We start from the raw sequence: 22655 nt of genomic DNA on the forward strand, positions 1-22655 counted from the left end.
AAGGTGCAATATAGATGGGGGACCCCTGAGTGCCTAATAGGATGGAGAAATGGAAATACAGCATATCTTAGGTTCCCAGAAGATTTGAAAAATTTTTGCGACAGACTCAATCTACAAAGAATGGAGATTCCTGGCTGGGAAGAAGAACACTGGGAAATTAGAACGAAAAGAAAAGAGGACTGGCAACTGGTTGGTGGGGGGGGGCGGAGGGGGGGAGGGGGAGAGGGAGAGAGATAGTGGTTTTTTTTTTTTTTTTTTTTTTTTTTCTCTCTCTCTCTCTCTCCGCCTTGTCCCTTCCGCCCTCAAACCACTGTTATTGAGATATTTTGGTAGGATTTAGGGGTTAAGGGGGAGGGGGGGAAGGGGCGGAATGCTGTCCAGGGCTGGAGTTTTTCCCCTATAGATTAAATCAAAAGTGGATAGTATTACCACAAATGATTGGTAGGCAATCAACAGACCTAAAAAGAGGGGAGGGGGAGGAAGGGGGGTGGGATGGGAAAATGGGTGGGAGGGGGGAGGGGAGGGGAGTTGGGTGGGACGGGAGCTGGGTGGGAGGGAGGGGAGGAGGTATTGGGTTAATACTCTGCATGACAGAAGGGACAAAGAGGAAGAGGCAATCTAGAAGAGAGATGGAGTTAATAGGGAAAGATGGAAGAAATACAGTTTATAACTTATAATGTGAATGGGCTGAGTTGTCCAGGGAAGAGATTTAGGTTGTTTAATGAGTTACATCATAGGGCGACGTCAGTGGTATTTTTACAGGAGACGCATTTTGAGATAGAGGCAAACGTGAAATTAAAATCCAAATACTACCCAATATGGTACTATGCAGATTCTCCAATAAAAAGAGCAAAAGGGGTTGCAATAGGTTTGGCAAAGAATATGAGATTTGAGCTGCAGGATAGAAGAACCGACCCGGAGGGGAGGTTTTTATTCCTAAAAGGTAGACTTCAGGGGATAGAGTGTACTTTAGCCAATATATACTGCCCTAATAGAAACCCGGAGATATATATGAAGGGTCTGTTGAAAAAATTAATGGAATTCAAAAAAGGGCGTTTGATAGTAGCTGGAGACCTAAATTTCTGTATGGACCCACAAAGGGATAATACCTCTTCTGTGCAGAGAGAGGGGAGTAGGTCTCTGAGAGTTTTGAAGAAAGTGATGCATGAATGTCAACTAGTGGACACCTGGAGAATAACGCATATGAAAGACAGAGACTATACCTTCTTCTCTAATGCACATGAGATATATTCGAGATTAGATTACATCTTAATAGACCATCAACTTATAGATCACCTGGTTAAAATTGACATAGAGACAAGGACGTTCTCGGATCATGCTCCGGTCGTAATGAAAATGGAATGGGGAAGAAGGTGGACTGGAGGATTAGGGTGGAGGTTAAATGAGGTTCTTCTTCTGGATGAGGAGGTAGTTCAGAAAATCGAGAAAGAGATTAAGGTATACTTTAAGGAGAACGAATCAGAGGAAGTATCGATAGCCACAGTCTGGGAAAGCCATAAGGTATTCATAAGAGGAATCTTGATAGCGGCAGGAGCAAGGAAGAAAAAGGAAAGAAGAGAGAGGGTCAGTGGGATATTAAAAGAAATATTGGATTTAGAGCAGATACATAAGAAGAAAATAACAAAAGATACGAGACAGAAGTTATTGGATAAAAAAGATGAACTAGAGAGATTGATGGATGAGGAGAAGAGAAGAGTATACAACAGGGTTTTGAATGAGAGATATAGATGGGGAGACAGACCAGGAAGATATTTAATGAGAGCTTTGAATAAAAAGAAAAATAGGAACTATATAGAAAAGATAAAAAGCTCAAAGGGGGAGTTGGTCCACTCAAATAAAGAGATTATTAAAGTGTTTACGGAGTATTACAAAAAGTTATATAATATTAGTCCCCAAGGCCCTCTAAAACAAACTCAAGAGGTAATTAACAAAAAAAAGATGACATACTTAAAAAATGCGGGATTACCAAAACTAAGTGAAGCACAGTTGAACTCCCTAGACGCAGAAATTTCCCAGGAAGAAATCAAAACAGCACTAAAAAGCACAGGGGGGGGAAAAAGCCCAGGCCCGGATGGTTATACAGTTAAGTACTATAAGAAATTTAGTGAAGTACTGTTACCCAAACTGGAGAAATATATGAATGCTCTGGGAGGTGGGATGGAAGTGAGGAGAGAATCCCTACAGGCCCATGTAGTGCTTATTCATAAGGAGGGAAAAGATCCATCTCAGTGCTCCAGCTACAGACCTATCTCATTATTGAACACTGACACTAAACTGTATGCAAAGGTGTTAGCAAACAGGTTGAGGGACTTGATGCCTGAATGGATACATGGAGATCAGGTGGGCTTTGTACCGGGGAGAGAAGGTAGAGATAACGGCTTGAGAACCCTCATGCTTATTCAGAAAAGTAGAAAAGGGAAAGCCCCGGTAGTGCTCTTGTCAATTGATGCAGAGAAAGCATTTGATAGAGTGGACTGGGGCTTTATGATGGACAACTTAAAAGTACTGGGGATAGGCGATAAAATGCGAGAGTGGATAAGTAAATTATATAGGGAGCCTACTGCAATCATCACGGTAAATGGGGAGAGATCAGAACCCATTGGAATGTCCAATGGTACAAGACAAGGCTGCCCACTATCCCCCCTGCTATATGTATTGTCACTCGAACCTTTGTTGTCAACAATAAGAAATAGCGGATCGGTAAAGGGAATTCAGATAGAATCTATAGAACACAGAGTAGCGGCCTTTGCGGACGACTTATTGTTCTATGTGGGGAACCCCCGAATAACTCTCCCAAATATAATGAAGATTCTGAAGGAGTACGGTGAACTATCAAATTTAAAAATTAATCCAACGAAAACAGAGATCCTGAATATTAATATATCAAAGAACGAAAAAGAAAAACTACAAAAAGAATTCCCCTTTATATGGAGAGAAAAAGAGATAAAATACTTAGGAATAAAACTCACTGCCTCATCTAAGCACCTGTATAGATTAAACTATATCTCTTTGATAAATGAGATCAGGGAAGATCTAAAAAGACTGGAAGGAGGAAATCCATCCTGGATAGGACGTATAAACTTAGTCAAAATGGTAATTATGCCTAAAATACTGTATAGATTTCAAATGGTACCAATTAAAATCCCAGAAGCCTTCTTTAAGATAATGAAAAAAATGTTAACAAGATACATATGGAAGAATAAAAAACCTAGAATAGCATATGAAACATTGAGCAGGACTAAAGAGAAAGGGGGATTGGGTCTACCAGATGTCAAGAGATACTATAAAGCAGTGGTCTTAGCAAGAATATATGACTGGACATTTAACCATAAGGGGAAAAGTTGGGTAACAATTGAAAACGATCTTAGTGGCACTAGATTGAACCAGACGATATGGGTTCCACCACAGTTTAGGGGAATTAAAGAAAGCACAAGTATCTACACTCTAAATGTTCTTAGGATATGGGATAATTTACACAAAAACATGAAATGGGAATTTAATTCTATATTAATGCCTCTCACAAATACTGATTACTTTCCTCCGGGAAAAAATAAGATATCGGGGAGATGGTTTAGAAAGGAGGATACCCAACTGAGAGATGTTTTGGTGGGGGGGGAATTGAGACCACTTAAAGATTTAATGGAGAATAAGGGAGATATTTTTATTAGAATAGATGAGTGGAAATATCATCAATTGAAATGTTTTATTGGAAATCTTCCGAAACCCTTGAGAGTAAAACAGGAGTGGAATATGTTTGAAAGGTTGTTAGAGACACGAAGAGATGGGAAGCACGGTGTTTCAAAAGTGTATAGAATACTCACAGAATTAGACACAAACACAAAGTTAATCTTTATCACAAAATGGGAAAGAGATATGGGAGTTGGGTTTGACGAAGATAGACAGAAAAAGATGTTTAGATTGATACACGATAATGTGAGTATGAGAGAGGTTGAGGTTAATTATAAGTGTGTGACACGATGGCACATTACACCGAGTGTAGAGCACAAGATGAATGGGGAGGACTCAGATAAGTGTTGGAGAGGGTGTGGAGAGATGGGCACGGTGTTTCACATATGGTGGGAATGTCCGAAAATCCAGGCTTTTTGGAAGATAATAGTCAAATTGATTAAAGAAATAACTGAAATTGACATAGGGTTAGACCCAACGACGTGCCTCCTACACAATGTAGAGACATCAGTAAATAAATATAAAGACTCAGGTATTTGGTATTTCTTGAATGCGGCGAAAGGGTTGATACCCAAGTTTTGGCGGAGGGCTGAGGTACCAAAGGAGGAAGACTGGATTAATAGAGTAAACCAGATAGGTAGAATGGAAAGATCATATCATATGCAGGAAGATAAGATGAGAGTTTATTTCAGGAGATGGGAAAAATGGGAAAGAGCACGATTGAAAGAGAAATATAGGAAAATATGAATCAGGATGTTAGCAAAAAAAAAAAAAAAAAAAAAAATTTAATAAGCCTCAAGAGAGTAGAATGGGATAGAGTCTGCAGAGGGGGAGGAGGGGGGAGGAGCGGTGGGAAGGGGGGATAGTGGGATGGGAAAGAAAAGAGTTTTTAGTAAGGGATAGATAGAAATGTTAGAAATGTTTATTTGTATGAAAATTTTTTTCCCTTTTTGGGTTTTTGTAATAATATGAAAAATTTAATAAATATCTAAATTAAAAAAAAAAAAAAAAAAAAAAAAACAGGAATAATGTTAGAAAACCTAAAGCTAAAAGGAAAAATGGAGGGATTTAAAGTTGCATATAATAATATGAAATATCATTGTGATACATTTTATGGATCCTCCTTACAGCTTCAATTCATTAGCTTCCAAGTTAAAGAGGTAGTTTTATAACTTTTTGCAAAAAAATTCATTTATTTTTAAAAAAGCATTGAAATAAGGCAACCCAGCCCAAAATGTGCAAGCAAAAGACCCAATCTGAGCATCAGTTGAGACAACTAGCTTTTCTATGCAACATTAGCAAGAACCTCCAGCTGTTTTCAGCACTTTTTTAAACATATCTGGCTTTTCCGAGCAGTTGGAATAGGATGGTTGTCGTGTGTGGAATATTTACTCATCGGTCAAGTCTCAGATGAGATCAAGGTAGATTACATATCAACCGCAGTCATATTCTATGAATCATGTGTAACTGTGGCCGGCCTTTCAACAGTCACACATCGGCTTGTCATTCTACCAGTGTTGGGATCCACCATAAGCCACACCTGACCCTGGCAGCAGCAACTTCACAGAAAATCCCTTCGTAATATACCCAACTGCCTAAAGTACTTACCGCCTTCTACCACAACAGAAGTGGCTTAATAATGTGTGATATTGAAAGCACTGGTTGCCTTTACTAAACCATTTGTGGCCAGCCTAGCCAGAAATATCCGTATGCAGATTAACTGTACTACCATTTTTATCATTATAGAAAGCATTCACAGCCGACAAGCCAAACATTTTAGCATTACTCACAAGGACTTGAAAAACATTAAACTCATGATAAAATAAACTGTGCGCTTTTTCTTCTTCCTCTGGCTATATTAACACCCAGATCAATATTACACTGCCATAGCTTCCCATAGTGAAATTTTCATTTGTTACAAACTGAGAGGAAAAAAGCTCTGGGCATGCCCTGTCACATTTGCTTTGGAAGGAAATGCACTAATAAACTCTTGCCCCTGGGTCATCGTTGACAACGGGCAATACGCTGCCAACTCACATTAAAGGCAATTCATATCAGTGGCCCCAAACTTTCCTATAAAATTACTATCTTTTCTCTGGTTATAGCATTATGTCAGATTTAACGTGCCACTGAGATACCAGGGTCGTCATCACGGCTTAATCTGTAATATACTGTAGGTTTAACACCATAGAAGCTTAACCCTTCTTGGGATTAAGGAAATATTAACTTTGCTTAATATGATTTGTCAAGCTAAACAAGGATATAAAGAAAACCGCTTTTAAATGCATCTCATTTGTCAACAGAATAATGCTCCTATCGACATAAGGTGGAGGAAAATTGTATCCATAAATGTATAAGAAGCACTGTTAAAGGGGTTTTGACATATTAACACTAAATAAGCTTAACACATTCAGTTAAGCCTCTTTTACACGTCGGCTGCTATTTTCAGTGCTTCGTCTTTTAAATCCTGTGTTTTTCTTTATTATGCTTCTCTATCCTGTTAGTCTTTATTTTCTGCACACATTGGCCTAAGTATGATCTATGAAGCAGCAGCAATTGGCTGCCTTTGTTTGTGGTCAAAGTGTTGCTACTCTGATTAGAATTTTCCCAACCTCCTTTGTTTCCATGCACTGCACCGATGACCAACAAGCATTTCACATGTTTTACTGGCTAAAGTGGGTAAATGCCTTTCTTCTTTACATGAGAATCTTCTGGAAAAAAACAAAGTTTTTTTCTTCTTTTATTTTCAGGGAAGCCAAGTTACTATCTCTTAGCGTATTGTTAGCCAATGGCATCACAAAGCAAGTGCCAGATATATGAATATGGTATAAACCAAAAAGGAATCAAAAAGTTGAAAAATAGCAAAAATACCAGACATGCACTAGAATAGTGTGGCAATTTAAATGTCTAATAAATAAAAAAGTAATACATTCACATGGAAGGATAAACACCTAAGTGGGTGACAAGAGGTTAATAAAGGAGAAGAGTAGACAAAACACATCCACAGTTGACATAGCATATCCGGAAAGGGGGGAAGCCTGGATTATCGGATTTGGCAGCTTCAGAAGTTTGGTGTGTCTAGTTTACACTGTTGGTTTTATCTAAGATCCATCTGCCACTGGCTAGAAAAAAATATGTTTTGTGGGCTCTACCTTGACATATCTATTTAGATGTTTGTTTTTTAATGTGAATGCATTACTTCATTTTATTTAAAGTGGTTGTAAAGGCTCAAGGTTTTTTACCTTCATGAATTCTATTCATAAAGGTAAAAAACCTTCTTTGTGCAGCAGTGCCCCCAGCCCCCTGAATACTTACCTGAGCCTCATTAACATCCAGCAATGTGCACGACACCCTTTGCTGTCCCGGCTCTCTGCCTCCTCATTGGCTGGGACAGCAAGTGGGAGCCACTGGCTCCCGGTGCTGTCAATCAAAGCCAGTCAGCCAATGAGGAGAGAGAGGGGGCATGGCCAAGCCACGGCTCTGTGTGTGGACATCTGGAGCAGCAGGTGCCCCCATAACAAGCTGCTTGCTATGGAGGCACCCGACAGAAAGGAGAAGCCAGGAGAGCCTTCGGAGGAACCCGAGAAGAGGCGGATCCATGCTGCTCTGTGCAAAACCACTACAGAGCAGGTAAGTATAACATGTTTGTTATTTTACGAACCTTTAGTATCACTTTAACCGCTTGTCCTCCAGAGGATTTACCCCCTTTCCTGACCAGGCCATTTTTTATGATACGGTGCTGCATTACTTTAACTGACAATTGTGCGGTCGTGGAACGCTGTACATAAATGAAATTTATGTTTTCTTTTCCCACAACTAGAGCTTCTTTTTGGTGGTATTTAATGTGCGTTTTTTTTTATTTTTGCACTATAAACAAGAAAAGACCGACAATTTTGGAGAAAAAAAAAAAACGTTTTTGACTTTTTGCTTTAAAACATGCAGTAAAAAAAATTAAAAATCTAATTTAGGCATAAATTTAGTCCAAAATGTATTCTGTTACATGTCTTTGCGAACAAAAACTCCCAATAAATGTAAATGAATTGGTTTACGTGAAAGTTAGTCTCTACACATGGCGGTATATATACACTGGAATTTTTATTTTCTTTTATACTAGTAATGACGGCGATCAGCGACTTATAGCAGGACTGCGGGAGGGAGTCTGACACTGGGTGGGAACTAACTGCCACTGACATCCAATGACACTAATACAGTGATCAATGCAATTAAAAAGCGCCGACACTGTACTAATGACACTGGGCAGGAAGGGGTTCACATCTGGGGTGATCAAAGGGGTAACTGTGTGCTGTTTTATATAATGTGTTGTGTGTGTTTTACTAGGGAAACATGCTGTGCAGAGAAATACACAGCAGCATGTTATTGCTGTCAGGAGAGAGACCGGTGTTGTTTACACACAGATCTCTCCCTTGTCAGTGTTACTCGCTGATCGCCGGGTGCTAGCGGGGAATATCCGGCCAGGACCTGGTAATTGACATCTGTTGCCGCCAATGGCGGTGTGGGCAGGCTGGCGCACATGCCCCCCTTCCTGAAAATGCAAATCACATATAGATTTGTGATTGTGCCAGCTCTGCCATCCTGTAGCAGTAGTTCTACTATAGGGCGGTGGGGAAGCAGTTAATGAGGACTGGAATTATTACACTATGCTAGCAAGCTTCTGGTGCTTTGATACTGTCCAATTAGCAAGTTCAATACTAGGCTTAGGACTTGTTCCCCAATTCTATAAACTCAAGTTCTCAACTGTACCGTCTTCCTCAAAAGGAGAACAGAGAGGTGTTGCAGTAATATAACAGAAACTGAGTAAAGAATTAACATTTCTGTGAAGAGAAAGTTCTTCCACCCATCAATTCCAATGTTGTCCTTTAACCTAAAAACCCAGCTAAAGATACGTTTATTCACAAAAACAGTGAAAAAAGATAAATTATTTTCTAAGGGCTAAATATAACATAAATCACTCTAGAAAAAAATGTCAAATAGCAAAACACTAAATATTAAGCTGTACCAACTAACTCTGCACCAAAAATAAAAATATGACAACTTTGTCACAACACACATCCGAGGTGTCTGGACCACACAGCAGATATTTCCCTCTGGGAGACAACAGAAAGCTCCATTGTGTTGCAGTAACCCAGTGGGATTCTATAGGAATCCGGCTTTGTAACATTACAAGGGATTTTGGGGATTCTCTGTTTGACAGTACTGCTTTAACCATTAGCTGCCCGGCAAATAGCCGTTTGGCGGCCACAAAAATGCTTTACCTTTCCGGGGTATACGCCATTTGGCGTCGTCCCGCACATGCGCAGTTCGCGCGGTTGCAGAACCGCGCGATCTGTCACCGGCCGTGTACCTCGGACACAGCCGATGACAGACCTGAGTACCGGCCCCCGTTGCCGGTACCATGTCACCTGCTGTGACCAATCACAGCAGGTCACATGACAGTTGTATACAATGGATGGCTTCATTCATGCCATCCATTGTATACTAGTGCCTAGCTGTGAATGGTCACAGCAGGTCACATGCACTTGTCATGTGATTAGCTGTGGCCAAATAACAGCTAAGCACAAAAAAAAAAAAAAAAAAAAAAAAAACCCTGAATGAATCGATGTCATTCAGGTAAATGCTTGCTTATAGCAAAGTAATTCTTTGCTATAAGCACATTGTGTGTAAAAAAAAAAAAAATACTGATCACTTCCCCAAAGTAGTACAATGTTACTATGGTAACATTGTACTACTTTGGTCATAGTAAAATATGAAAAAAAAACTTAAAAAAAAAAAAAAATGTAATAAAAAATTAAAAATAAAAAAAAATATATATATATATTTTTTTTCCATACTGTCACCAGTCAGTGTCCGTGTTCACCACCATGCCAGTTATATGGTGACGCTGTACTGCACTGGTGACAGTATGTAAAAAAAAAATAGTGAAAATAATTTTTTTAATTTTTTCATTTTCCGAAAAATTATGACAAAAAAAATACAACTTAAAAAAGCTTGCCATTCCTCTTATGAAGTACGTCGGACGGTCTACTCTGCAAAAAGGGGTCATTTGGGGGATATCTGTACTATTCTGACATTCTTGAACCTCAAGAAATTAGATTGGCTGTCAGTACTTCAGGATTGATCAATTTTCAGATCTATACCACAGTTTGTGAACTCTATAACTTTCCTACAAACTAAATAATACATCCTAATTTGGGTTATTTTCACCAAAGACACGTAGCAGAATACATCTCGGCCTAAATTTATGAAGAACAATTATTTATTTGTAAACCTTTATAACAGAAACAAAGAAAAACGTGTTTTTTTCCAAACTTTTTTTTTTTTTTGTTAATTTAGCAAAAATTAAAAACCCCAGCGGTGATTAAATACCACCAAAAGAAAGCTCTAGTTGTGTGAAGAAAATGATAAAATTTTAGTTTGGGTACAATGTTGTATGACCGCGCAATTGTCATTCAAAGTGTGAGAGCCCTGAAATGTGAAAAATGGCCTGGGCAGGAAGGTGTAAAATTGCACGGTATGGAAATGGTTAAACACAGTTTGCTTACTATGTCCAAGACTGATTACCTCCCGCATCCAAATATTTGCAAAATGTTTTAAATTGTTCCCCCACTTGTATTAGTGGGGAAATTCTTTAAATGTGACGTTGTCATATCTCCTAAATTAGTTGGTTTTGAGGTCCAATTGTTCTTATGCAGCAGACTTGGGTTAAGGGTATACTTGCTTTCACTATGAAAACCTGAAGCCTATCCCCATTATACTGTAGAATCATTTTTACCATATATAAACTGTAGTGTGCCAAACAGTTATACTGTATGTCTTCATTTTGTAAGGATAACCAAAGAAGTTAAACAGTTGCTGCCCGATTTGAAGGATTTTAGTAGGTTTCCTCACTAATTGCATACTGTATGAAATATATAGAAGAATGAACAGAAAATATGAAACATTGTTGACCAATCAGGTTGTGAGTACCCTATTGATTATACAGTCATGGCCAAAAATATTGGCACTCCTGCATTTCAGATAATGAATCACTTCACCCAGAAAAGTGTTGCAATTACAAATGTTTAGGCATTCTCTCATTTTTATTTCTTTTGTTTGTATTGGTATGACACAAAAAAGTGGAGAAACAAAAAGCCAAATCTGACACATTCCATGCAAAACTCCAAAAATGGACTGGACAGAATTATTGGCAACTTCTCAAAATTGTAAGAAATAATTGCATTCCAAGTTTCTGATGCTTCTGTAATGTGTAATTAAACACACCTGTATCAATTAACAGGTGCTGACAATATAGAAGTCACACCGGCAACCAGTTAAAATGGTGAAAAATTGACTCAACCTTTCTGTTGTGTGTCTCTGTATGCCACATGGAGCATGGAGAAGGAGAGCAAAATTTTCAAGAAGTTTACATCCTATGGCACTGTTGCTAATCTCCCTGGATGTGGATGAAAGAGAAAAAAAATGATCAACGAATGCAACAAAGAATTGTTCGAATGGTGGCTAAAGAAAACCCGATCAACTTCCAGACAAATTCAAGCTGACCTTCAGGCACAGGGTACAACTGTATTAGCTCGCACTATACATCACCTTCTGAATGAAAAAGGACATTATGATAGGAGACCCAAGAGGACCCCACTGCTCACACAGAAACATAAAAAAAATCTAGATTGGAGTTTGCTAGAACTTACCCGAGTAAACCAAAATCATTTTCGGGAGAATGTGCTGTGGACAGATGAAGCAAAAGAACAGCTTTTTGGTAAAGCCCATCATTCTAAAGTTTTCAGAAAAAGAAATGAGGCCTTTAAAAGAATATAGTCCCTACAGTCAAACATGGTGGAGGTTCACTGATGTTTTGGAGTTTCTTTGTTGCTTCATGCACTGGATGTCTTGACCGTGTGCATGGCATTATGAAATATGAAGTCTACCAAAGAATTCTGCGGTGCAATATAGGGCCCAGTGTCAGAAAGTTGGGTTTCCGTCAGAGGCCAATGAACAAAAGCATGTCACCCAGAAATGGTTTCAGACAAAGTGCAGGAGAGTACTGAACTGGCCAGCAATGAGTCCAGATCTCAATCCCATAAAGCCCATGTGGAGAGATCTCAAAACAGCAGTTGGGAAAAGGAACCCTTCCAATCCCAGAGACCTGGAGCAGTTGGCGAAAGAGGGGTGTGCTACTAAAATGTTAACTTGAGGGTGCCAATAATTCTGTCCAGTCCATTTTTGGGGTTTTGCGTGAAATGTGTTAGATTTGGCTTTTTGCTTCTCCACTTTTTTGTCACAACAATAAAAACAAAAGAAATAAACATGAGAATGCCTAAACATTTGTAACTGCAACAATTTTCAGGGCAACGTGGTGCATTATCTGACAGAAATTCAGAGGTGACAATATTTTTGGCCATGACTGTACATTTTGAAATCAGATAAGCCAAGCACCACAGTTCATGACCTATGTATAGATCATATAATAAGCATTTAAAAGAGACTGTTTTGGGTGCTGGATGTATTAAGAGACACTCCACAGGTAGATAATTTACCAATGTAAAACATGCAGAGTTCACGGTTTTAATGCATATTAGACTCTAGATATACCTCTTTAACTTCCCATACCTTTTATTAATTTACTATGCAAGTTTCTTAAAGAACAAAACAGACCCAGAGATCTACCTTTCATTATGTAAACACTTGCATGCTTTGTTTAGTGCATATTTATATGCTTTAGTATTGTCACATTAAAGGGCTTTTGTACTTTACCTGAACAGTTCTCCAATTCTTTCTTGACAATCAGAATTAAATTGCTTCACATTCTGCAGTAGGCAGTTTAAATAATCATACTACAGTAGCTAAAAGTAGAGCATGCCACTGCTGATCATGGCCTTTGGAACATGCTGGCTACCTGGCTGTCATGCTGATTCAATGGCTCCAATGTTTACTGAGTCACTGACCTAGACCACGCGTGCAAACCAGGAGTTATGCTTTTCCTTTTTCTTGTTAGTTTGTTCTAGCTCAGGTAGTATAAATCTAAGGATCAGCATTTTTGTAGATGTTCAGCAATTGCAGCCTTAGGGGCATGGCTAGAATTTGTAGCCACCTGGGGCTTACAAAAAGAGCTTGGGTGAAGCCAAAGCACAAGTGTGATTTTAAAGAATAAAGTCACATGTTGACCAATCAGGGATATATTATAAAACATATTCCCAATAAGCATGTCAAAAAGCATCAAAGCATATCTTTCAACAGCTGTAAATCCAAGCATATGGATCCCAAATCCTCTGCTAACTACCTCTCTTGCAAAGCCCTTCTATCCTGCATAGATAGTGATCCATACTGAGAAGCATCCCTCTTTTATACCTCTTAGGATAAATGTATTAGACCCAGAAGTAACCAAATGCATACAAAAGTATGATTTATGAGTTTAAGGGAAATATGCAAATCACAAAGACCAGCAGTGAGAAATAAAAAGCAGTTTTAAATGTGACTGAATAGGAAATGCTATGTTTAAAAAATGAAACACAAAACATGTAACCATCAACTCTAAGCTCTGACCTATGTGATCCCAAAAACTACATTCCACTGCTTGTATAAACAAAAAAACCTACCACAAATCAGTGGTGAAACACGGACAGGTGTGCACACATTTCTATACAGCATCTCCTATTATCCCCTGTAATTCTAATTTTTTTTTTTTTACCTCTAACAATTAGTTGAGCAAAGTTTGAAACTCCAGATCCTCTCTCTGATTGTGTTACACATCTGTGCAGATCTTCGTCTGCCTTTGTTACCTCCCGCAGCTTAAAAGTGGCTGCAAATCTTCTGTGGTTGATGTTTTTTGTTTGGGCTACAGGGATATCTTCTCCATTCCGTCTCTAAAAAAAAAAAAAAACATTAACACCATGAATTCCAAAACATTAAACCATGTACAAAACGACCTATCATTTCTGAAAATCTTATGGAACAAAAAGGAAAAAAAAAATAAACAAACATGCCAAACATTCAATGTTCATGATCAGCCCACTATATAGTAAGTCTCTGCTTAACAAGTTATTCTATCATGACTACAGAACAGAGGAACCCAAGCAAGGGCTTGGGTACCATTGCTCTACAGTCTCAGAGCAGGTGTCAAGTACCTAGCATACATCACCATGCACTTCCCATACACTATTCTTATATGCACGGCCTATCTACTTTCATTACACACATTCCCATCACCTGTCATCATTATAGATTCCCCAAATAGGCAAACGCTGTCTTATTTTTATTATTTCATTAAAATAGCATTTACTTTCCTGTATTCAGTGTGACTCACTGTGTCTCATAGCCACTTCTAATATTTAAAGTGGCTCACTAGTTGTCATTGTTTTGGAACCCCTTCTACAACTAACATCTTTCAGTTTCTCTGGGCATAATAGACATTTGAAGAATTCTTCATAGCTGCTGCAATGCTTACACACCAGAGCACTGGTTCTCAAACCAAGCTGTGTCTGTATATCCATTCAAGTAAAAAAATATACTTCACACCTTTATCAACCAACATATGCATGGCATTTGATTAGCATTAGCAATCACTTAACAAAATGCAATTGTTGAACAATGGCTTGTTTTCTAGCAAAGTGTCACCCCAAATCAAAGACTGTAATAAAATTCACAATTTAACAGAGAAATAAACCAAGGCAACCCCAAATGGCCTCTAATAAACAGAGGAAATCACAGTATAAGATCAGATCAGGACACAGCTGCTTTGAAGAGATATAGCATATATAGCCAGAAAAAGCTTCATCTCTAAGAACTTATTCTGTGCCTGTGCAAAGACTAACTTACAATAAATTTAACTCATCAGATATATCCAACATCTACAATAGTGGCCCAGTAAAAGATTGCATTTATATTATTGCAAATAGAAACTCCATGAAGAATAAATCATAGGCACAGCATTCAAGTTGATTCTAAAAGGTTTGCAAAGGCTCTGTTCTTTATCAATCTACCAGTAACTGTAATATATGTGGGAAACTCAATACAGCAAGTACACTATATTAGGCCCCTTTCACACTGATGTGGTATGGTTTTTGACCACACTGCAGGTGCAGCGCAGTTCCTCGCAGGTTTGGGGAGGGCTAGCTGCATCAAGGCTTTCTGCCAAACATGTTAGCATTTTACTTACTCCTGTGCAAGCAATAAAGACGTTTATACGGATGTTGGAGTTGCCGGACACATTTTCTGTTTCATGGAGTTTTGGTGGATAGGGGAGCACCTGCTTTTTGGATTCCATGCCTGATTCCCAGATCTTTATCTAGATTCCCCTTGCACGCATTCCTGGAAGTATGGCTCATCAATGGTGGGTGCTGTAGCGACTACCAGCTGGGACTGGAAACATTATACTGTAGGTAAAACGTACATATTCACCAGCACACCATGGATCTCCAATATGGTCCAAAAAGGGGTTTTATTGCAAAAAGATCACATTACACAAGAAAGCGATGAGTTTACATGCCTGATGAAGGGGTTTTGCGTGGCTCCAAAACGTTGCACTTTTTGTGATGTGATCTTATTACAATAAAATACTTTTTTGGACCATATTGCAGATCCATGCTGTGCTAGCAAATATGTACGTTTGGACAAAATACAATTCCTCCTGCGCTCCAGGACCCAGGCCGGTGGCGAGTAGGTGAAATCAAACCCAAACGAAATGACCACCGGAGCATGAAAGGTCGTGCAGCTCCAAAACAACGCTGGGGAAGCCCGAACAATACTGCAAAGTGAAAAAAACAAGAAGCGTACCAACCTTGTGCATTACCTCAGTAACCAAAATTTATTAGTAAAGGAATGGTACTCACAAACAGCAAATAAAAACAGGCATGTAAGTCCTCCAAGGGACTTCAGAGACAAGAGGCCAGCGCGAATCCCATCATGGGGGTAGACACTCAGTACAGCTGACGCGTTTCGAAGGTCGTACCTTCTTCCTCAGAGCTGCAGCTGAGTTAATGCGCAAGGTTGGCGCGCTTCTTGTTTTTTTTCACTTTGCAAATATGTACGTTTACCTATGATGATTCCCAGATCTGTCACCTGTAGCGAGCACTGAACCTGTTCTCATTTCTACTAAGCGGGTTAGCTGCACTTTTGGATTGACTTCTATTATGGTTTTGGTGTGCTTTCTGAAAGTACGTGTATACTAGTCTCTACTGTAATGCACTTATTAATTTTAGCTTTAGATAGGGAGAGAAAAGGACATTTAAAACACCTTTTATCCTTGAGGGTTCCTTGAGGGTTTATTCACACCAAAACGTGGTGTGGGAAGGGCACATTCTGCAAGAGCAAGCAGGTGCCAATGAACTGTTAAAGTGATAATAAAGGTTCAGTAAAAGAAACAAAAAAAACTTCATAATTACCTGCTCTGTGTAATGGTTCACAGAGCAGCCTTGATCCTCCTCTTCTTGTGTCTACCTCCAGCACTCCTGCTCCTCCCCCCTGCTGAGCGCCCCCAGATCAAGCTGCTTGCTCTGGGAGCACTCATGATTGCTCGCTCCCGAGCCGCCTCTGTCTAGGCTCCACCTCCTCCTCACTGGCTGTGGTTGACAGCAGCAGGAGCCATTGGCTGTGTCTCAGCCAATAAGGAGGGAGAGACTCAGGAAAGCCGCTGCTCTCACGCACTGGATCAAGATAGGGCACAGGTAATAAATTAGAGGGCTGAGGGGGAGCTATAAACTGTTTTTTTACCTTCAACCATTTTAATGGCACCCCAAATGCATCCACAAAGGCAAAGTGTTTTGTCATGTGTCCTCTATGCCCTTTGGGAAGAATTATCACCCCCTTCAACACTTGTTGCTGAAATACATGAGCGGACAGAACAGGAGAAAAAAATCTTCAAATGCAGAACCATTACCACAAGCAAATCCACTTATCTTCCACATATTCCTCGTTACTTTGGAAGGTCATAAAAATTAATTGTTGAACTTGGAAAGTACCATTTCTTTAAACACTGTTAAGGGGAAAGATCGTCTGTGTCCATTACTGCAATTTGCTACATGAACTGGGCCCTGCAGTGATCATTATTACACGCTCCCCTTCAAAGTGATACCCTTTACCTTTTATTGGAAAACACATTTTCAAGATCAAGCTATTAAAAGCAATCCGGAAAGCTTCCAAATTAAAAAAAAAATTAAATTGGCCAATAAAAGGGATAATAATTATATCTTATGTACACACACATACACATATATATACATGTAAGGATGCATACAGATCCATATAGAGTCAAATACACACGCATTCTTATGCACTGAAGTTTTGCAACTGTTTGCATATTTGACAGCTGAGTTTGGATGACAACCTGTTATCTAGATTTTTTTTCCTTTTCCCTGGCATCAGTCTGGGTTAAAATGTTGACAGACATCAAAACACACAATTGAAAGGACCCAGGGAACAAAGTAAAAACTTGCCAGCAAGAGAGCAGAAGTATTGCACATCCAAAAATATGTCCTGAAAGTGTCATACAGTGTCTTTTAAATAAATGCTTGCCATTTTCTTTGATGTAAATTTGACCTCTGCGTCAATATTAACTAACTTTTCTTTGCCTTTTGAAGGTCTAACTAAAAGTTAGTCCTCTTTGAAATATATTTCTATGTTTATGTATCCTCTGTTAATAGGAGGAGCTAGTTTAAAGAAAAAGTATATGCCATTGTTCGATCATGAAAATAGTATTAGAAAATCGTACTGGTACTGTATTAGGTTGTGTTAGGAGAATATGCTGCCCTGGCTACTCTAGTATGATATGCTTTCACAAAGGATCGACTCCTTTTTTCAGCAATCACATTATGTAATTATCATCATAGAAAAATATGCAGGGGTTCCTCTTCAGATTATTTAATCAACCAGTCAAGAGCCTGCAACAACAAAAAAGAGGTAGATGGTCACATGCTACTCATGTTAAAGTGGTTCTTATAATTCCTCTCAGTAGCCCCTGGTAAGGTGTTTCCCAGCATTTAGAAGGAGCCCTCATGGAATTATACACAGAACCCTTATTTTGCATGCTGCCCTTTTTGTCCATTTACTATATTAAATTGTGCCGGTGGTTTCATACCGGCTTAGCACATCTGGAATTTCTCCAAATAATAGGTGATAATTGGACGTAGATTGTCCAGTTTTGCAAGTCATGCATCAGTTGAAGTGGAAGAAGCAGCTCCCTGTTCTCCCTCCTCTTATTTTCACTTTTCCTTGTCATAGTGTTACTTTAGTGACCTAGTATAGGGCGGTCTATATTTTCTATTATTATTATACAGGATTTATAGTGCCAACGGTTTGCACAGCACTTTACTGAGAGCAGGCAGTACAGTTCCAATAAAATTCAATACAGACGGCCTTGCTCGTTCGTGTTTACAGTCTAAAAGGGAGGGTTAAGAGAAACAAAAATGGGAATAAGTGGGGGGGATGAGATCATGGAGAGAACACAAGTACAGTTGTTAGGTGGGGGCAGGATAGGGATTTTTAGGGATCCCTAAAAGTGGACACAGTAAAATAGTTGAACATATAAGGGTAGAGAGTTCCATAGGATGGGAGAGGCTTGGGAGAATTTGAGAAGGCGAGCATTGGAGGGGGTGGCAAAGGAGCTAGAGAGCAGGAGGTCTTGGGAGGAAAAAAGAGAACAATTTGGTAGGCATTTTGAGAGAAGGTTAGTGATTTAATACTACCAATAATGTTCTACTATTCTACAATGCGTTTGCAGTGATAAAAATAAAATAAAAATTCTGAGATCACAGTACAACACTCAAGATATATGCATACAAATACACAAAACTTTCTCAAAAAAATATCCATGTAATAAAGTCCCAATGAATTTTCAGTGCTTCAAATCATAAGGTTTCTTCTTAAACATATAAGTGAATATCACCAATCCGTGCTCTAATGTGTAATACTGTGATTTTCCCCCACCAGGTGTGCTCTCACTTGAATGAATCTGATTTTACTACAAGAGCATGATCAGTAAACGCTTTTTGTCCCCCAGGGATTCTCCTGAGAAAGCCATGTGACCCTGTGGAGTAACGCGTAGGGGACGGTTCTTGAGTCCTGAGTGATGTACTTTGATTGATCTCTGAATTTTCTACACATTTTAGGATAGCAGAAGCGTGGCACATTATTGGTATTGATTTTATGCACACTAATATATGGAATTTGTTTGGTGTTAGCAGCTTTCAAATTAGAAAAAATTGTATAGCAGCTCAAAGTTTTCACATACATTTCAATAAGGTTAGTGATGTAGCCGAGGGCTGAGACGTTTATGGCTTTATTAGAAGTTATTATTTTTAAATTCATTTGTTGGGTGAGTGGAAGTCAGTGGAGGAATTAGCAGACACTGAATGGTTGGTAAGGTGGATAAGTTTTGCCAGCGGCATTGATGATGGACTAAAAAGGAGGTTAGCCTATGTAAATATAAGCCAATGAGGAGGGAGTTCCAGTAGTCAAGGCAAGAGATGACAAGGGAGTGAATTAGGAGCTTTGTGGTGTCATTGGTTAGGAAGGGGCGTATTCTGGAGATGTTGCAGAAGTTGAGGAGGCAAGCTTTCCATAGTGATTGGATGAGGGACAAAATGGAGAGTTCAGAGTCCAGGATTACACCTAGAACCCTGGCATTCAGGGATGGGTTGATAGTTGTGCTATTGATCTTGACAGAGAAGTCAGAGGAGGCGTGTAGGGGAAGAAATATGAGCTTGGTTTTAGATAGACCAAGTATGAGGAAGTGGTGTGACAACCAGACTGATATGTCCTTTAGTAAATTAGTGATGCATGAAGAGACTGATGGAGTGAGCTGAGGGGAGGGGTAGAGACATAGATTTGGGGGTCATTAGCTTAGAAATGGTATTGAAACCCATGGGAAGCTATCACCAAGGAGGGGGGGGGGGTGTAGATTGAGAATATGAGAGGTCCAAGAACAGAACCTTGCTTGATTGATAGTTTTGTAATTTGGGTTATCCATTAAAATTCTGTGGCCAGTTTAGACCAATAGTAAATGCAAGCAAGCCTGCATCATTTATTTATTGTATGTAATTGTACTCCAAGCTGTGTTTTATGTATTCTGCATACTACCCAACAACAATTTTTGTGTTAAAAAAGTTGTTTAAGGGAATAGGGGTGTAGTTGACGTCCAATCATATCCCCCTGATGAAGCTGCGTCATCTGCAGCGTAAGGCGTAGGGGAGGAGCCTTGACGTCACCCGGCACCCAAGGAAGGCAGGCACATACGCTGACTGGCAGACACGCTGGCTGTAAGATCGTAGATGTTTTAACTAAAACGCTTTATATTCTTAATATATGCGAGTGTATATGGGCACACAATAAAGGTCTTTTAATGTAAGGATAAGGCACTATGTTTATGTCTTCTTTATACTGAGGAAATATTCTTGGGAGGAGATTAAACGAAGGATTCCTGCGGTGGTGTGAATAAGAGAGGAGAGTCACATTCCAGCAGCAATTGGGAGATACTCACCATTATTGTTATGATGCAATATATGATCCAAAGTTCCAATAGGTGAACAAAAGCGAGATTTGCCTTTAGTAGGCATCAAAGGAGGTGAGCGCATATAGAGATCACAATAAGAAGTCACTTGGAATGGAGATTTGTTAACTTTTGAATTTTTCACGTTTGGACTGATCACTTTTTTTTTTATAGTAGATTTAATGGTGACTTATTATTTGGATATATTTTGTTTCACGTTAACACAAAGGACTTATATCACTAATGTATATTTTTGAAAAATTATAGCTTAAGTATATGATATTTTTTAGGAGAGCGGCACTATTGTTTGAAACTATTTTTGTGTTGTACCGTTCCCTAAAACACTCTTTCCACCTTACTTTTAAAAAGGTAGTTATAAATTGATTGGAGCAGTTGCCATTTTTGTTTGACATGCTGTGTTTGGTGCAAAAAGACACAAGATTTCTTTAGCTGCCTTTGCACTGTACTAGGCATCTGGTTTGTTACTTCATCATAAAGGAGGAATGAGCCAACTCCAAGCATATCTACCCTACATTTATTCACTGCTATATATGAGAGAACGGTTAGAGTTAAGGATCACACTTCCCATAGGGGCTGTGACGAGGCAGTGTTGAATCCACATAGATTTTCAAATCCTTGCAACAAAAAAACTCTGATTTAATGCAAATTTTTGAAGAATTCAGGTTTTTTTGCAGATTAGATATTAAGTGTGCTGGGAAAAGATTGTATAGTATTGCAGCCAGCTCTAATAAAAAGCAACAAACATTATTGTAAATCATCTATTTTTAAAGGACAAGTTCACCTTTGGTCTTAGTGGCTGTCAGCTTATAGTTTTCAATGAGCTACCACGACGCTGTGGAGCACCGTGGTAGTTCGCTGAAGTTTCCTGTCAGAATATTTGCTTGCTTGTACATCCCGTACAGCAAGCAGATATTCTGTCAGATGTGCAGGAGACCTGCATGGCATCATTGAGCTACTGATCTCTATTGCATTGCTTTCCAGGCTCCTGCAGACTAAAATAAAAAATGCACATATTTACCTGCAAAAAAATGTGCATTTATTATTTTTGTCAAAAAGGTGAACTTATCCTTTAAGTGCTGCCTCATTTTATACTGGTCACTAGCTCACTGGCAGCCTGGTAGGCTAAATATAAAAGACAAAGCATCAAAATGATCCGATTCCTATTAAAACCATCTTCACAAATGTCACAAACCACAACATTATGCGTTACGAAAGTTCTCTGTAAAAGGTACCAACTTTAAGAGTGACTGATTTGAAAGATGTACTTCTAAGACCGCAGCTTATGCAGCATAATTGATATCTATGGAGGGTACTTGGGATTTGGATTTGAAACACATACATGAGCTTTTATATATGAGGGTCTTATACACTTTTTTTTTAAACATGTCATACTCACCTACTCTGTGCAATGGTTTTGCACAGAGCAGCCCTGATCCTCCTCTTCTCGGGTCTCCCGCTGGCATTCCAGGTCTCTCCCCCTCCTGCCTAGTGCCCCCATAGCAAGGCTTGCTCCTCAGCCACTGCAATGTGTGTCCATTCAAACATGGAGCACAGCTTGGTCCAACCTCCGCTCTTTCCTCACTGGCTGTCATTGACAATAGCGGGAGCCAATGGCCACCACTGCTGTCTCAGCCAATGTGGAGGGAAAGACCCGTGGAAGACGAGGCAGGATTAGGATGGGGCTCAGGTAAGTTTTAGGGGGGCTGGGGCGCTGCTGCACACAGGTTTTTTTAATCTGCATGTATAGAATGCATGCAGGTAAAAAACTTTGAGCCTTTACAACCACGTTAAAGTGGTTGTAAACCTCAGACATGAAATATGTACTAAGCATATCCCTCTGTAGCTTGCACATGTCTCAATTAAGAGCACTAAGGCCCTGATTCACTATTGGGCGTGGGCGCATATTTATGGGCTTAAGCCCAATTTTCATGGGCGTCCGTCATTTTTTACCCTGCAACCTAATTCACTATTGAGCAGAGCCCATAAGCAGATGCCCAATCTAATTCACAAAAAGACACACGCCCGAAATCAGACTCACAAAACAGACTTGCTAAGAAGCAAGTCTAAAACCATGAAAAATCACTGCAGAGACATGTTCACTTAGAAATTTGCTTTGCCAAATATCAGGACTTCACTTTAAACAATATCTGCTATTTCCAAAAAAATTAAAAATGTGTTAAAATCCGTTTTTTTCAAGGAAATCGACACAGTAAAAATCTAGAAGCCCGTGCAGTGTCTTTGGCAGATACAACTGAGCATGTGCAGAACACATTTTAGACTTCTGCCATGGGCGTTTGCTTTTTAGCCACTGACTAATAGTGAATCTGATTGTGGATTCCTCTGACAGCCGGCACTCGCTCGCGTCTATTGTGTTTAATAAACAGCACTCGGCATATCTTCATGTAATCTAACTAGATTTCCTTAGTTCTAGTGA

At 39.3% G+C, this 22655-nt stretch overlaps 1 protein-coding gene across 12 annotated transcripts in view; it reads right to left on the reverse strand.

The window, feature by feature from the left end:
* LOC149462829 (receptor-type tyrosine-protein phosphatase kappa) overlaps positions 1 to 22655 on the reverse strand; it is a 571684-nt gene that overhangs the window by 291265 nt on the left and 257764 nt on the right. For all 12 annotated transcript variants that reach the window (XM_089676124.1, XM_089676123.1, XM_089676120.1 and 9 more), the window contains exon 6: positions 13409 to 13583. In XM_089676124.1, the coding sequence (XP_089532250.1) occupies positions 13409 to 13583 (175 nt within the window). The remainder of the gene's footprint in view (positions 1 to 13408; positions 13584 to 22655) is intronic.

The sequence above is a fragment of the Staurois parvus genome, unplaced genomic scaffold (genome assembly GCF_062004578.1).
Source record: "Staurois parvus isolate SC_StPar_1 unplaced genomic scaffold, SC_StPar_1.0 ptg000165l, whole genome shotgun sequence".
NCBI classification, from domain to species: domain Eukaryota; kingdom Metazoa; phylum Chordata; class Amphibia; order Anura; family Ranidae; genus Staurois; species Staurois parvus.